Source organism: Hypomesus nipponensis, chromosome 9 (genome assembly GCF_054491055.1).
Source record: "Hypomesus nipponensis isolate SF chromosome 9, ASM5449105v1, whole genome shotgun sequence".
Classification (NCBI taxonomy): Eukaryota; Metazoa; Chordata; class Actinopteri; order Osmeriformes; family Osmeridae; genus Hypomesus; species Hypomesus nipponensis.
The window spans coordinates 14,918,018-14,933,224 of NC_140369.1; the positions used below are offsets into that span (position 1 = coordinate 14,918,018).

General features: G+C 47.0%; 3 protein-coding genes across 3 annotated transcripts; 2 read left to right on the forward strand and 1 right to left on the reverse strand.

Moving 5' to 3' along the window:
- The first annotated feature begins 237 nt into the window (after positions 1-237).
- Positions 238-5,220, forward strand: podxl2 (podocalyxin-like 2). The gene is made up of 7 exons (XM_084705381.1): positions 238-507; positions 635-1,371; positions 1,877-1,951; positions 2,323-2,479; positions 2,613-2,674; positions 2,807-2,986; positions 3,220-5,220. Exons 1-7 carry the CDS (start codon positions 282-284, stop codon positions 3,445-3,447), a joined length of 1,665 nt encoding a protein of 554 aa, XP_084561507.1. The 5' UTR covers positions 238-281; the 3' UTR covers positions 3,448-5,220.
- A 430-nt stretch (positions 5,221-5,650) lies between these two features.
- Positions 5,651-10,081, reverse strand: LOC146273111 (gamma-glutamyl hydrolase). Its single transcript, XM_084705246.1, has 9 exons — positions 9,810-10,081; positions 8,981-9,095; positions 8,165-8,215; positions 8,000-8,084; positions 7,672-7,810; positions 7,395-7,501; positions 7,121-7,211; positions 6,753-6,890; positions 5,651-6,362 (listed from the first exon to the last, which is right to left on the reverse strand). The coding sequence occupies exons 1-9, from the start codon at positions 9,910-9,912 to the stop codon at positions 6,241-6,243; spliced, it is 951 nt and encodes a 316-aa protein (XP_084561372.1). The 5' UTR covers positions 9,913-10,081; the 3' UTR covers positions 5,651-6,240.
- A 601-nt stretch (positions 10,082-10,682) lies between these two features.
- Positions 10,683-12,568, forward strand: lsm3 (LSM3 homolog, U6 small nuclear RNA and mRNA degradation associated). Its single transcript, XM_084703979.1, has 4 exons — positions 10,683-10,772; positions 11,213-11,323; positions 11,520-11,615; positions 11,888-12,568. Exons 1-4 carry the CDS (start codon positions 10,746-10,748, stop codon positions 11,966-11,968), a joined length of 315 nt encoding a protein of 104 aa, XP_084560105.1. The 5' UTR covers positions 10,683-10,745; the 3' UTR covers positions 11,969-12,568.
- The last annotated feature ends 2,639 nt before the right edge of the window (positions 12,569-15,207 follow it).

Sequence of the window (15,207 nt, forward strand, 5' to 3'; positions counted from 1 at the left end):
TGTCCCAGTTCCAGGATGTAGTCCATACCTCTGTGGAACAGGAGCTGACCCTGGATGTGTTGCAGCACAAAGATGAGGAGGAGAGGAGGGAGGAGGAGAGGAGGGAGGAGCAGTGGAGGGAGGAAGAGAAGAGGAGGGAGGAGGAGAGGAGGGAGGAGGAGAGGAGGGAGGAGGAGAGGAGGGAGGAGCAGTGGAGGGAGGAAGAGAAGAGGAGGGAGGAGGAGAGGAGGGAGGAGGAGGAGAGGAGGGAGGAGGAGAGGAGGGAGGAGGAGAAGCGGAGGATGCAGAGAGAAAAGGAGGAGGAGAGGGCGAGATTTCTCCTCAGTCACCCGGACTCATACGTGGTGAAGAGAGAGATGGAGCAGGGCCTGGACGGGATGGACAGCTCACAGGAGGCCTCGGGCTTCTTCACGGAGGACAGTGAGGACAAGCGTCTGTCGTCAACCAGACTGTGGGAGGAGACAGCCGAGGGGAACGACACACGGCCAGGATCAGAGGCCCTGGTTGGTGGGTAGATGACTCAGAAGGAAAACACACACACAGAGACACACACTGTTATAGGACTATTTCTTCTTAGTTCTCTCCTCACTGCCAGTCAACTTCAAACTAATAAGTGTTTGTGTTTGTCAAGCAGAGTACCACCCTCACTTACTCCAGACCTCCACACCAGACGTCCAGGAGGCCAGACAGCCCAACCTCACCTCCCTGCTTCCTGAGCTGGATCCTGGCCTGGAGGCCGGGCTGGAGGCTGGCCTGGAGGCCCTGGAGAGGGAGCTGTGGGAGCAGGAGGAGGGCCAGGCCAGTGGCCTGCCCCTGGTGCCTCATCCTGGGGATGACCTCTCCACCACCACCCCTCCAACCACCTCTGCTGCAGTAGCTGGCTTGCCAAGTTCGACCCCCTCTGACCTCACTGGCCTGTGGCTGCTCCAGGGGCGGGATGAGGAGGAAGAGGAGGAGCAGGCAGAGAAGGAGGAGGAGAAGAAGGAGGAGAAGAGGCCGGATCTAATATACCCGGACCCTGTCCTTACCCAGAATCCTACTGTGCCTGAGGTTGGAGCCCCGCCCAGTAGAGAGCCTCTTCAGCCCGGCCACGCTCGCACATACGGATTGGTTGGCGAAGAGGAGGAAGGGGAGGAGTCGGAGGAGGAGGCCGACAGGAGACGGAGTGACTGGGAGAAGGCAGGAGGCCACACCCCCCTGACCACAGTCCCCTCCCCCTCTCTGGCATCAACCGTGGGCTTCAACCAGGTGTCCTGGGAAAGGCTGGATAAAGCCACGCCCCCTCGGGGTGGAGGTTCCGAGGTCAGAGGCGGAACCACAGAGCTGCTCTCGGAGGCGGGGCTGATAGACACAGAGGGGGAGGAGCAGCAGGTAGCTAGGAGACAGAGACTGTCCTGTCACTCTATAACTGAGCTTTAGCCATGTCTTCAAAATACAACACCGTGACATTACAAAAATACATGCCACAATACTGTTAAACAGTATAACCTAAGACCACTGTAATTCAGAGATCCTATAGCACTACAATACTGCGACATTATAACACTCTCTAACACTAGACCATTATAATTCTAGGATACTCTAACACTAAAAGACAATTAATACTGCTAATATACTGTAATTCTAGAATCCTGTAATAGTAGGACTGAATGTGCTGGCGCATTAGAACAAGACTGGGATCTCCTGTGTCAGTCTCAGACAGGCTCCGTCCGACTCAAACCTGTGGCTGATGGATGTGCTGCTGGCTATCTTGACATGACAGTGTTTGTTTTCTTTCTCACCATCCATCTGGCTACTCCATCTCCTCCTCTCCTCTTTTCCCTGACCTTCCTGCTCCTTTTCTCCCCCCTCGGCTCCTCCTCCTCCCCCTATTCAGGTGGTGTGTGTGGACTGGAGCGAGCTCGCTGGGCGGGGCTACGTCATCCTCAACACCACCGAGAACCTGGACTGTGTAAGTCTCTCCTCGCGTCTCCTTTCATTTGTTCTCCTTCACACCACCCTCCTCTCTTCGCTTCTCCTTTCATTTCTTCTCGACTCCTCTCTTCTCCTACCAATGATGTCTCTATGGCAACAGTACGAAACCCGATTCAAATCTATTTGACTATCTTGGTTGTCACAGCAACGACTGCTTATTGACTTGACTGAGTTTTTCTTCGACGTGCTTGTTCCTCTGTGGGTGTATGTATCTGTCTTTGTGCGTGTTGCTATGTGTGTGTGTGTTTATGTGTGTGTGTGTGCATGCTGTGTGTGTTGTTGCATGTTGCTGTGTGTGTGTGTGTGTGTATCTGCGTATGTGCGTGCTCATGCGTGTGTGTGTGTCAGGATGAGTTCCGTGAGGAGAGTGGGCCCAGGCTGTTGGAGCTGGTGGAGACGGTGTTCTCCAGGAGGATGAACAGCCCCCAGGGCTCCTGGCAGGTCTCCCTCAGCAAGACCCCCAGACATGACCACCAGCTGCTCATGACCCTGGCCACCCAACACGGTACACACACACACTCACACACATGTGCGCGCATTAACACATACAGGCACACACATGCATTAACGCACCCACACACATCTGCCACTCTCAGTAGTTGTGGCGGTGGCCTGCTGAGTGTGGCCTGTCTGTGCAGGTGTGATAGCCACCAAGGATGTGCTGTCTATGCTGGGAGAGATCAGGAAAGGGCTGCTTGAGGTGAGACACCGTGCTTCTACGAGCTACTCTTCTCACATGCTAAGACTGTCTGTCTGTCTGTCTGTCATACTGAGACTTTTCTTGCTGGTGTGTGTGTGTGTGTGCGGGTGTGCACGTGTGTGTGTGTTCTAGGTTGGCATCCAGAACTACTCTGCTGCCAGTACGTGCCACTCCCGGCCCAGCCAGACGCGGTCGGACTACGGCAAGCTGTTTGTGGTTCTGGTCATCATCGGGTCGGTGTGCATGGTCATCATCACCACCGGACTCATCTACATCTGCTGGCAGAGGCAGCTGCCCAAGACCAAGACCATGGTGGGTCAGAACCAGGCCAGGAGAGTCAGACAGACACAGACAGACAGGCAGAGAGACAGACAGACAGACAGGTCATATCCTATGAACTGTGAACGCATTTCATTTTTGCGCACACACGTCTAGCCACAACCCTGTAAATAAATAGTCTATCAGGTCTGGTCCCAGTCTTAGTTTCAGTTGTAATCCCAGTCCTAATCTAATCTAACCCTACATCCTGTTTTTTTGCACCCAAGTCCCGAGGGGAGGAGCTACACTTTGTGGAGAACGGCTGCCATGACAACCCCACCCTGGACGTGATGAACGACAGCCAACCGGAGATGCAGGAGAAGAAGCCCAGCACCAATGGGATGGCAGGAGGAGGGGCGGGGGGCGGGGAGGAGAGTAACCGCTGGCAGGTGTTGGTCAACCAGTCGGAGAGAGTAGGGGAAGAGGATGACATGGAGGAAGATACCCATCTCTGAAGGAGAAGAACAGAGGACGGGAGAGAGGGAGCGGGAGAAAGAGAGAGAGGGAGAAAAAAGGAGAAAGAGGGGAAGACTTTGCCAACAGAGAGAAAAAGAAAAGAGAATGAGGGACAGAATTGTGGTGGGGTCGACTGTCTGCTGTCGGCTCATTCATGTTAGGTCAGTTGCATCCTGGGTGGCGTCCAGCTCCGTAGATGTTTCATGACTCGGCAGGACGAGTGCCTGTCTGAGTCAGCATGGCTGCCCCGCCGCAGGACCAACAAGCACGTGAGCCCATAGGAGCAGAGGGGGGGGGGGGGGCTTGATGAAGTGCTCATTCAGAGCAGCTTCAAGGCTGCCTTTCTCTCTCTTCCTCTTTCTCTCTCCCTCTTTCTCCCTCTCTCCCACTTTTTCTCTGCCTCTCTCTCTCTCCCTCATTCTTGGCTCGGCCAGGTCTCTGCAGAGTTGAATGCTGTGTGTTCATAACGCTCTTCTTTTTGGCTTAGTCAGGATTTGACCCAGCTGTTCCAAACACTATAGACACCTTTAGACATTCTCTGCCTCCTCGCTCTATGCTTGGTGAGACAAGTGTCATACGATACTGCTAAGACCCCCAACAGGGTCTCTGTGATTGGCTTGTCACAGACCAGAGTTAAAGTTCTGATTGGTTTGCTGAATCAAAGCTTCTCAAACTCCTTTGTAAAAAAAAAAAAAAAAAAAATGAAAGAAAAAAGAAGAAGAAGAAACCAAATGGCTCATGGTTACTTTAAAGTGTTTTGGCCGACACGGCAAATATTTGTTTTAAGATGTGCCGTACAGCCCTTGTGTCTCCAAGCATACACGGGCCTGGATGCCGGGCTGTGAGTGGAAACAGTCCCACCATGTCAGGCTGCCCTGCTGCAGGGTGAGGGCAGACGACCCTCACAGCTGGGTGTCCACACGTGCCCTGTATATATGAATGTAGTCATGCTGCTTCTACGCTCTGTGGGCCCGAGGATAAAACAACACTGTCACAATGTTGATGTGAACATATATATCTACGTTTAGAATATATGACGAAATGCTTTGCCTGGCGTTACTGTTTTCATGTAGTATAAAGCTATGAAACGGTGTGTACACAGACACTGGGGGACGCCTTCCCAACTCCTAACACTAGGGGGCAGTATTAACAAGCATGCTATTGTCACCATTGCCTGCAATGTGTCTTGGACCAAGCTTGGCTATAGTTACTACTGTTTGAAATGAGGTTTATTTTAAGGTTATAATGCTGTGTGAGGTATCAACATTATTCAAGAAGTAGTCTTGTGAATCGTTTTCTGGAAAAATACGGAGGTATTGTAATCTTCTGTTCTTGTATGCTGATACACCTTGACAAGCCCATAGTCACGAGAGTGTCCTCTATACAAACTCCAACTTTGAAGCTTGACAGATCCGCGTTCCGAGGTGACGTCAAAGCAGTCATTCTGAACGTGCTTTTACTGCAGTCTCACATGCAGACCTGTGCTAGAGGGCATCTTACCGGGGCTCCAAGGAGAGTACAGGATATCTGTAGTCTTGTCCAAGCTTCAGTTCTGATCTCCATCTGGGAATGTGTCACTGTCTCATTCTGTCACAGGGAAATTAATGTGTCTTGCTGTAAAACCTCTCCAGACATCTTCTTATAAATAGGATGTTTTATTGTAATTTATGTTTCCATTTATACATGCGGTTTGTCCTTTCATGTTTGTATTCTTTATCTATTCATCTGCCTTTACTGTTTTCTATGTAACCGTGAGATATTGCAAATAAAGTTTGGAGTTACATCTGAGGAAATATCGATTTGTTTTCACATCTGCACTCTCCAACCTCACTCCTAGACATTTAGGTTTTCACCCCGACAGTAATATAGCACGCCTGATTCTAATACTTAGCTAGTTAATGTGTTGAATCAGGTTAGTTACACCTGGGGTTGCAGCAAAAAAAAACTAGTTGGAGAGCCCTAATATACTTATATACTTATATATATATATATATATATATATATATATATATATATATATATATATATAAACATGCTGCTCTGATGAATGTCACAACAGCACCCTCTAGAGTCATTCACAAGCTACTGTTTCCCTGACCATTACCACAGTGCGCAGTAGGACTTGAAGCAGTTGAAGTTGAAATATCTACCGTCTGAGCCCAAACATAGACATCGAGACACAGGACAACAATCCAGGTTCAACAGAGGGTTAAGTCTGTGGGTATGGTTGCTAACTTTATTGCCAATACACTGGTCAGATGACTTAGCAAATGATTTACATCCTATTCGTTCTGTTTGGAAAACATAACGTGTGATCTGTGTCTCAGACATAAAAGCTGGGACAACCTGCTATCACACACAACCAACACTCACCCACCGACAGCCTAAACCACAGAATGAAAGAAATACTGACACTTTGAAGTGGAATGACCATGGATTAAGCACTGCGTCTGTGACCAATGCCAGAACACTTCAATTTGGACAATTACAAACATCCTTGAGACACAGAGATTTAAAATTACTACAGATCTAAAAAAGGAATTACATTCAAGCATTACAATCGTTTTCAAAAACAAAAATCGCAAAAATTGCAATAAACAACGTTTCCCAAAGACACAAATCGTTTCAGCACTACAATCTTCATGGAATTGTCCTTTCAGAAGGACCAGACACAACCTATGGAAACCATCCCCAACACTTCCTCTTCATTCATCCGTTCATTTCTAAAGGTTCACTAAAGGTTGACGATGACTGTGACGGCGTTACGTCTAGTGATGAGATGTGTGTCGGGTCTAGTCAAAGTAATAGTTCTGCATGAAGACACTTTGGACTCCTCTGAAGACAGGAGAGTAGTTGTAGATGAGAGCTCTCTCCTCCTCCATGAGGCTGAGGAACTGGTGCTGACTCTTCATGGCTGGAGACCACGAGGAGAGGAGGAGAACGGAGAAGGGTGGAGAAGAAGAGGTTCAGGATGAGAGGAAAAAGATTGATTAATAAAAACATTCAATAAGGAATTGGAGGAAGAAGTTTATTAATTCAAAGCCACAGACAGACAGGTTGACCTGTGGCTGACCCCACAGACTGACTGAACAGGCTGACCCCACAGACTGACTGAACAGGCTGACCCCACAGACTGACTGAACAGGCTGACCCCACAGACTGACTGAACAGGCTGACCCCACAGACTGACCGAACAGGCTGACCCCACAGACTGACTGAACAGGCTGACCCCACAGACTGACTGAACAGGCTGACCCCACAGACTGACTGAACAGGCTGACCCCACAGGCTGCTCAGTGCTCACCCTCTGACACGAAAAAGCTGGCGGTGTAGAAGGAGGCCGAGACTGCGGAGGATGTGTGGACCATGCCTGCTTTCTGGATCCACTCAAACGGAGCCTTCTCTGGGTGCCACTGGACCGCGTAGAACGGGTACCTGTGGGCTGGGGGTCAGAGGGGATGGGCAGGTGGGCTCGCCTTAGTTAGGGTAGATAGTCTAGTTTAAAAGGGACTTTAAACCAGTAGTCTAGTTTAGATGGGAAGAGAGCAGTGCAGAACTGGTACCGGTTCTACAGTGTGTCACTGCCAAACACACACACACACACATTCCCACATAGCCTACTCACACACACATGCAGATGGCCCTTCCCGTCTGTGCCCCCCTCCCTCCTACCCTCCATGGTGGAGATGAAATCCTTCTTGCCGTCGTTGTTGGTGGACAGGATCCTGTAGAAGCGTTTCAACTTGGCGTTCCTGCTGTAGTTCTGCAGATTGCATTAGAGCAGGATCACATTAGACTGATTAGTGTGGATCGTATTCGACTACATTCGATTAGACCAGCGTGCTTCCCAGAGACAAAGGCTGGTTGTGTATGAGGGAGAAACTTTGAACTTTTCTCTAAACTTCAACACTCGGCGCATGTTAATGTGGACAGCCCTTCTGTGTACCTGCAGGGAGAGGCTCCAGCTGTGGAAGTTGGATGTAATGTTCTCGGACGCCAGGGCCTGCAGCAGCTCTCTGGGGAAGGTCCTGAACAGACGACTGCTCTGGGCCCCTGGGGACAAGGCAGGCGGGCAGACAGACAGGGCAGGAAGGGTGAGACGGGTGGGTATAGACAGAGGGAGGGGAGGAGAGGTGGAGGAAGGAGGGTCCTTGGCAAGAAGGTGAGGGCCACAGCCTTGGTGTCTGTGGGGGTGAGGAGAGGGGATGAGAGGGTGAGGGCACCTGGTGTGAGGGTGAGGGGCAGGGCCACAGCCTTGGTGTCGGTGAGGGTGAGGAGGTTCTTGTTGCTGGCCAAGACTGTCATCTGCTGAAAGCCCTGGCAGGTGCCCCAGATAGGGAAGTAGTCCCCTGCATCATTGGCCTGATGATCAGCAACAACATTGACAAACAAATCAGAGGAATACAGTAAAATACAGAATTTCTAATGCCATTTCAAATCACCTTTAGTTGTGTTAGTCTAGTGGAAATGCCTTCAGAAACAGTAGCTACAGAGATACCTTTTCAGAAGATGAGGAATCCATTGATGTGAGACTTGGCTCCAGACAGTTACCTTGATAGCCAGGTCGTACAGTATCTTGGACACGCGGCTGAACTGGGAAGTCTGAAGGTCCACATCTCCTCCTGGCAACAGCACACTGCACACACACACACAACTGATCAATAAATACAAAAAGAAAAAAAAACAACTTCATACTCAAAAATCCTTGATACTCACCCATTAATGGAGTTGAATATCTTCACATATTCTTCTTCTGTTTGATTAATTCTGTAAGAACAGAGACAACGGTTGTTCAGGCAAGCAAAGAGTGGGGTGCTACTGTTAGACTACTGACACGTCCCCACCGATAAGTTGCTTCAGGGCAGGTGTCATGTTAGCATATGCTTTTTTGTCCCCACTTCCCATCAGTGTTGAGACCATGGTGTGTAGGCTAGTGAGCAGAGGTTGGGGAGTAAGTTACAAAGCATAGGGTGAAGCGTGGAGGTTTTAGAGCTCCTCTCAGAGCAGGTAACCCCACAGTACACACAGAGAGTGGCATGGTAGCTACACGTTTTTCCATTGCACAGGAAACATCATCCTCAGCGTCAAACTCAAATGAACCTACATCTTCATCATCATTATCATCAGGTATCATACATATTCCATCCTCGTCGCCAGCTAACCACAGCATTGAGTGTCTCTGAGCCCATAATGTAGTAATAACAAGGTAAAGAAAGGTAAATCTACTGACATTAAAACAAGAACCTGTCTGGAAGATCTACCACATCCTGTTCCCGTTTTGATGTTTTAGAAATCATCTCAGAGATGTTTTTTCCATTGCACAGAAAACTTGATCTCAACATCATCCACAGCGTCAAACTCAAATGTACCTACATCTTCATCATCATGTCTGTAGAAGTACCTTTCTTTACCACTGTTCAGTGCAGATCCTTTAACCTCTAGAGCCACATAGAGCACAAAGTTAGCTGCATGACCCATCTTTCCAGCATGTGTGAACTGTGTGTGTCCAGTGAGCCGGGGTGCGCAGGTCACCTGATGGGAACCACGCGGGCCCCCGCCCCCTCCAGATACTTCACATAGGAGGCAGCGATGTAGGAGGAGCCCGGGGCGTGGATGTCTTCCACAATGTTCTCCTGGGCCAGCACACCTGGACAACACTGACAGGTTAATACATGCCACAGGTGTCATCGCTTCGCTGATCAGCGTGGCTTCCCCCCTCAATGTGATCACAGAAACAGTTCAGCTGGCTGTGCAGACAGAAGTGGGGAGCTGTACTTATGCCGAGGAGTGAGTTTAACCAATTAAAGACTGAGTGAATGGTGGTTGGTATGAGGCGGGGAATACACAGTTGGCTTATTGACAGCTAAGAATACCATAAAACAGCTTCTCTAACTTCAATGTGGACTCATTGGAATATGTATTAAGGCTCTTTGATTTTGAGCTGCAAAGCTGGGTTCTTTTTGGTTATGTGCTGATCATGGCTAACTACTGTATAGGTTATCCTTTTCGGCTCATACTAGCATGCAAACTGCTTTCTAATAATTTCTGTAGAATGGACCGTTATAGCCAATTATTTGCTCCAGATCGAAAGCTATGCATCTACGGACCGTTGCCAGTGCACGGACCTGGGTTTGAGAAACACTGAGGACAGGCCTCGCAAGAGATATTCAAATTCATCATGTATGTCTTTCAGGCGCACGCACACAAGTGTACATGGACACAAATGCACGCACACACGCACAGAAAAGTCTAGAACAAGACATAGCCTATGATGAAGCATTGAGCCCAATTTTTTTTTTCTCGCGCCATATTACATAATGCCATTTTTACTCATTCAGTCGTTTGGTTTAGGTTGCCTTACCGATTATTGGTCGGTAATTCAGCTGAGGAGTGCATGCCACCGGCAAAAGCAGACCGCAGAGGCAGGCGGTCAGCACCGCAGAAACTACCACCGGAGAACACATTCACCTCGGTCACCACACCAGCAAAATGAACTAAGGGTAAAAAAGACAAGTTGAGATCAGTGAATTAGGTCTTTGGTCAGCAGGAGTCCTGTGGCTCTTGTCTCTGCTGCAGTCGGATAATTCTCATCGTGCGCATGGTGGCGGGGGCGCAGGGAGAGAAAACGCGCACCATCGGTCCAGTGACGTGTGCAAACAAGCGCACAAATGCGCGCAACAGAACATTCTGATTAATTAACCAATGGGTCTCTGCTAAAGTAGCCTAGATGTAGCCTAAATCACAGTATGAAACACTGATCTTTGCTAATCGGCCACCCAATTTTGGGTTGTCCTCTCCGGGGAAAGTTTATAAATAATCCTAGATTTGTGGATGTTGGCCTCGATTATCGTTGATAACCAAAAATGCTGTTAAAATTAAATGTGCTATGAAATATAATCTATAAGCCTAGCCATGCATGTGAGATCAGTTAAGCGAAATGTTGCAAGAGATCTTACACCTGCAGCCTAAATGTTTTTTTTAAACGAATTGGATTATTTTTTAATTAAACAAATAAATCGTTATTTTCAAAATAAAGGCTAAATATTTCAATTTAATATTAATTTCCACAAAATCCATCGTGGTCGTTATTTTTCTAAATATTCCTTAAAATGTTTACATTTAATATTAATTTTTTACAAAAATAATAGTGGTTGTTATTTTTCCAAATTACTTACTAGTAAGTAATAGTTACTAAAAAAAAATACATTTCATTTTAATTTCTGGAGCTGGAGGCTACCCTCCCGGAACTCATGAACAGTGGCAACATTTTCCCACGCAATGCACTCTGGGTCGTCGTATGAAAATGGCGGACGAAGTTGAGCAGGTTGGTAATAACGGATCTGACAGCTTTTGTAGATATTGCAGGAGTTACAGAAAGTTGTAGATGTTTGTCTGAATGGAAAAAAAGATGCTAGTCTTTTTGGTCGTCTTTCATTTTTCGAGTAGCTAGCTAATTGAAGCTAGCACTAGCCCAAACAGCCTTGAAGCGTTCACAGTGAATTCATTGAACGTGAGACTTACGATGGGTTACCCAGCGTAGGTAGCTAGCACAATGTATCCGGATGAGTTGGATCCCTGCACATTTCTTTACAAGCCATTTGACGATGATTATAATAGTTTTTCATGTCAGCTAGGTCTCGGTGTTTGTCATGAGCCGGTCGTTCTGTTAACCCCACTACTGCAACCCCACTCCTATTCTCAGATTCGGTGTAATGATTAATGTATTTCGCCACTGTCTCCCTCGCCGTATGTTTGAACTCACAGCAACAGAGCAGCAACACGGTCGAAGAGCCGCTGGACCTGATCCGTCTGAGTCTGGACGAGAGAATCTACGTCAAGATGAGAAACGATAGAGAATTACGGGGCAGACTCCACGTAAGACTCCTACACACGACCTGTATCCTGACCCCCAGAGCCTTTCAAAGTGGCCCAACTCCACCTACTTACCAAACCCCTTTCTTAAACTGAACACAGTGCGAGCCCTGGTTGTATTAGACCAAAGCTACACATCGGTTGTTAGTGGTGTTTTTTTTTCATACTTACTGAGTGTAACGTTGTTGCTGTTGTTTAGGCTTACGACCAGCACTTAAACATGATACTCGGAGACGTAGAGGAGACGGTGACCACAGTGGAGATAGACGAAGAAACGTATGAGGAGTTGTACAAGGTACCCTAGCGCACCCCTTTATTTGAACACAAACACACACCCATAGCCTGGGGACTGACCCATCTGCGAGCTCATGGTTTATTTGCTCTGGCAGATGGGTCTAGCAATGACAGGCTAACACACCCACACTTGCACATGGAAACACACTCACACGAACACTGAGAGAACCCTGTACATGTATACACTTAGTCACAGTAACACATACGGAGCAGTACAAGGCAGCCAACAGAGTTTGTTTGTTGATGTCCGTTTGTTTGTTTGTTTTTCCCCAGTCCACGAAGAGGAACATCCCCATGCTGTTTGTCCGAGGAGATGGTGTTGTCCTGGTAGCTCCTCCCCTCAGGGTTGGCTAGCTCCTCCCTCGGCTGCAGGCTTAGGACTCCCTGTACTGCAACCATCTCTTTCACTCTCACTGAGGAACAACATGTGTTCAGTCCTGTTTCAATTCTCTAAAGATCCAGCCTTCCTCAATTCCTTATGCTAATGTCTGATGGAACACAATATGATGGGCGTAAGCATGGTGTCTTGCTACACTGCTTATACCTATCTGTTACACATATGATCAGTGATTTCTGTGAGGATGGGAGGTTGCATGTCTAGAGAATCCAAACAGGGACTTGGTCTTTTGATGGTGTTTTTTTTGTAAGTCTGACACATAGAATCTTCTTTCCTCATATAATTTTGTATGTTTTAAGTGACTGTTTAATGCAGAGAGGTCGTGACCCCTCCTCATCCTGTCGTGACCATACTTTCTGTTTTGATTTGAACTAAACAACGGGGGATCACTGTCCCCAGCTCTTGTGTTAGAAGCCTGGGTCATCTCTGGGCGGGGGCTCATTTTATATTTTTGTAAAGGTTGTGGAAGCAACGGCATGGCAGCCCTATTTTTGGTTGTTTGGTCGTGACACTTGAATAATAAAAACCAAATGGCACGATGACGTTTGTAAAGACAAGCGGGTGGTGTTCTTATTCCTGGCTTGTGTGGTCCGAGGAAGGCTGGCTGTTATAAACAGAATCACGTTATATCAATGCCGTTATTCTAATGATTTCCATTAACATGAATGGTTATGTAAAAATAAAAGTTGGTCACCATTAAAGCAAGTTCACTATAGGGTCATCATCATTGATTAGCTCTACACCATACAAAATATAGGGTCAGAGAAAACTGCAGGTTGACAGTTACTGTGTAGCTATCTAGCACTGCATTAGTAGATCAATTGCAGTTTTTCTCGATTGATAAAATACATTTCTGGAAACGGTCACCTATTTTCTCAAAACTGTATACACACTGCAAACACTGCTCTCAAATCATTACCAAAGTTATCAAAATGATATACACCATCAAGCAGTCAGTAAACAAACAAAAAAAATTGAAAACATAGTTCAAAACAAAGCCCTCAGGGAGAAGTACATTTTTAAACTCAACTAATGTCACATTTATCTGTCATTGTCTTTTGATGAACGAAAACATGTTCTATCATAGTAGCTCAAAATTGATCATAAATTACTTATCAGCTTGGCTCTTTGCAATTTTTTTTGTTCTTCCTCCTTGCACCCCTATTTTTACAGTACTGTACCCTGCATCTCACCAACTGGTCCTTTGTCTCTGTGATACTGTAATTATTGTTCTTTGTTCATATGAACCTGCCATCAGTCAAAATCTATTGAGCAGTAGGACTGTTACTGTAACAAATGGAAAGCACAATGTTCAGGGCCACACAATGTGTTCATTGTACAGTATACAGCCTACAATGCACTGTACTACAGTATACAATACTAAAAGGGACACACATCTAAGATGTAAACATGTGATCAATATGCTTCTTCTTGTCTTTGGGCTGGGTCAGGCCAGAGCACTTCGTCGACATCACAAGCAATATTTTCCCACCTTCAACAACCTTTTTGCTCTCTGAACTGGCTTATATTGGTTGCATTACATCATTTGAAACAAGTTTAATCAATTTTGAGTGGTTGTGTTTAATCAATGACATGTTTTCTCTATTTGTATTTGATTCTTGCCCCTTGTGTTTACCAGTATGGATGACATGTGCATTACAGTGCAGAATGTGTTTTGAGTTTTGCTGAAAAGTCGAGATCTGCAAATTATGTTTTACCATGTGAAATGGTTTAAGGTATTGACAACAGACTGCACAATTAGCTAAATGAGTTCAGGCAACTGAGAACTTTGTTGAGCCAATATGTTTTAGTGTTTTAGCCATTGAGAAAAACTGTAGTTGATGGATTATGGATTTTATACAATACCAATATTTATGTTCATATAAGTTCATTTATGGATCAATAGATGCATAAGCAGGCAAACCGACCAATTATTAAAGATATATTGCCTCACGGTATATACATCAAAACCACTAGATGGTAATGTTGGAACACTTTTCGTAGTCCAGTCTGCAACCAACAGGGAGCGCTGTTGTTCAACTACCCAACTATCACCTAGCCAATTGGCTTGAGGGAGGCAAACAGATTTAGCTGAGAGAGATCCTTATCGGTCGGATGTTGGAATGCACTTCCTGAATGCTAATCGCATGTTAATGATATATTTCCATCATCGTACTACAATGTGGATTGATTTCAATACTCAACTTGGTAGCTGACCTAATTTGGGATTCACGTCTGCCTATTCAGACCAGACCTGGCTCAGAATACCGTTTGAAATGATTCAGAGTACTCATCTGTGCTTGATTGCTTGAGCCTAGCCAAATGGAACCCCTGACCACCTGTCCATGCAGGCAGACTCGCGCAAACGTCCCGCACATTAGTGAGGACTCGAGATACTTACTGGCTCATGTCTGAGTCGGGCAGTGTTCTCATGCACGTGAGACAGACAGAGCTCCCCGGCTCACTCACATGTCAGGGAAGTGTATTTCTAGTGTTGTGTGTCTAAAACAAACAGCCATGTAGCACCGCAGAGAGACGTGCAGACCAAAGAAAAGAAAATGAAAAACGACGTGGTATTTGCAGAGCATCCCCAGGCAGTGAGTTCTTGGGAGAGCAGCACCAGCAGAGTCAGCGGTGTGGGGTGTCGAGGGGCCAGTCTTCTCCCAGAGCCTGGATGGTCCTCTGGCAGGAGTCTAGTCCAAATATAGCTGACTGGGCCCGGGCCCAGCCTGTATAGGAGTCATGGGAGCCATTGTCAGGGATAAACCTCAAAAGGGATCACAGTACCCTGGTCACAGACACAGGCCGGAAGTACCCTGGTCACTGACACAGGCCGGAAGTATCTTGGTCACTGACACAGGCCGGAAGTACCCTGGTCACTGACACAGGCCGGAAGTACCCTGGTCACTGACACAGGCCGGAAGTACCCTGGTCACTGACACAGGCCGGAAGTACCCTGGTCACTGACACAGAGACATCTCTGAAGTAACCAACAGTAAATGTAAGTTGGGATGCATCAGGCCCAGAACCACAGTCCAGTCTGGCCCCAGACTGGCACCACACTGTGCTCTGTATTGTAATGTGTTCTGGTTACATAAGCAGAGAGAGGAGAGAGAGGCTAAAGGAGAAAAAGCGCTGCATGTGAGCAAGGATGTTGATTCAGCCAACCGAACAATAGTTACTAAGCATTAGTCAA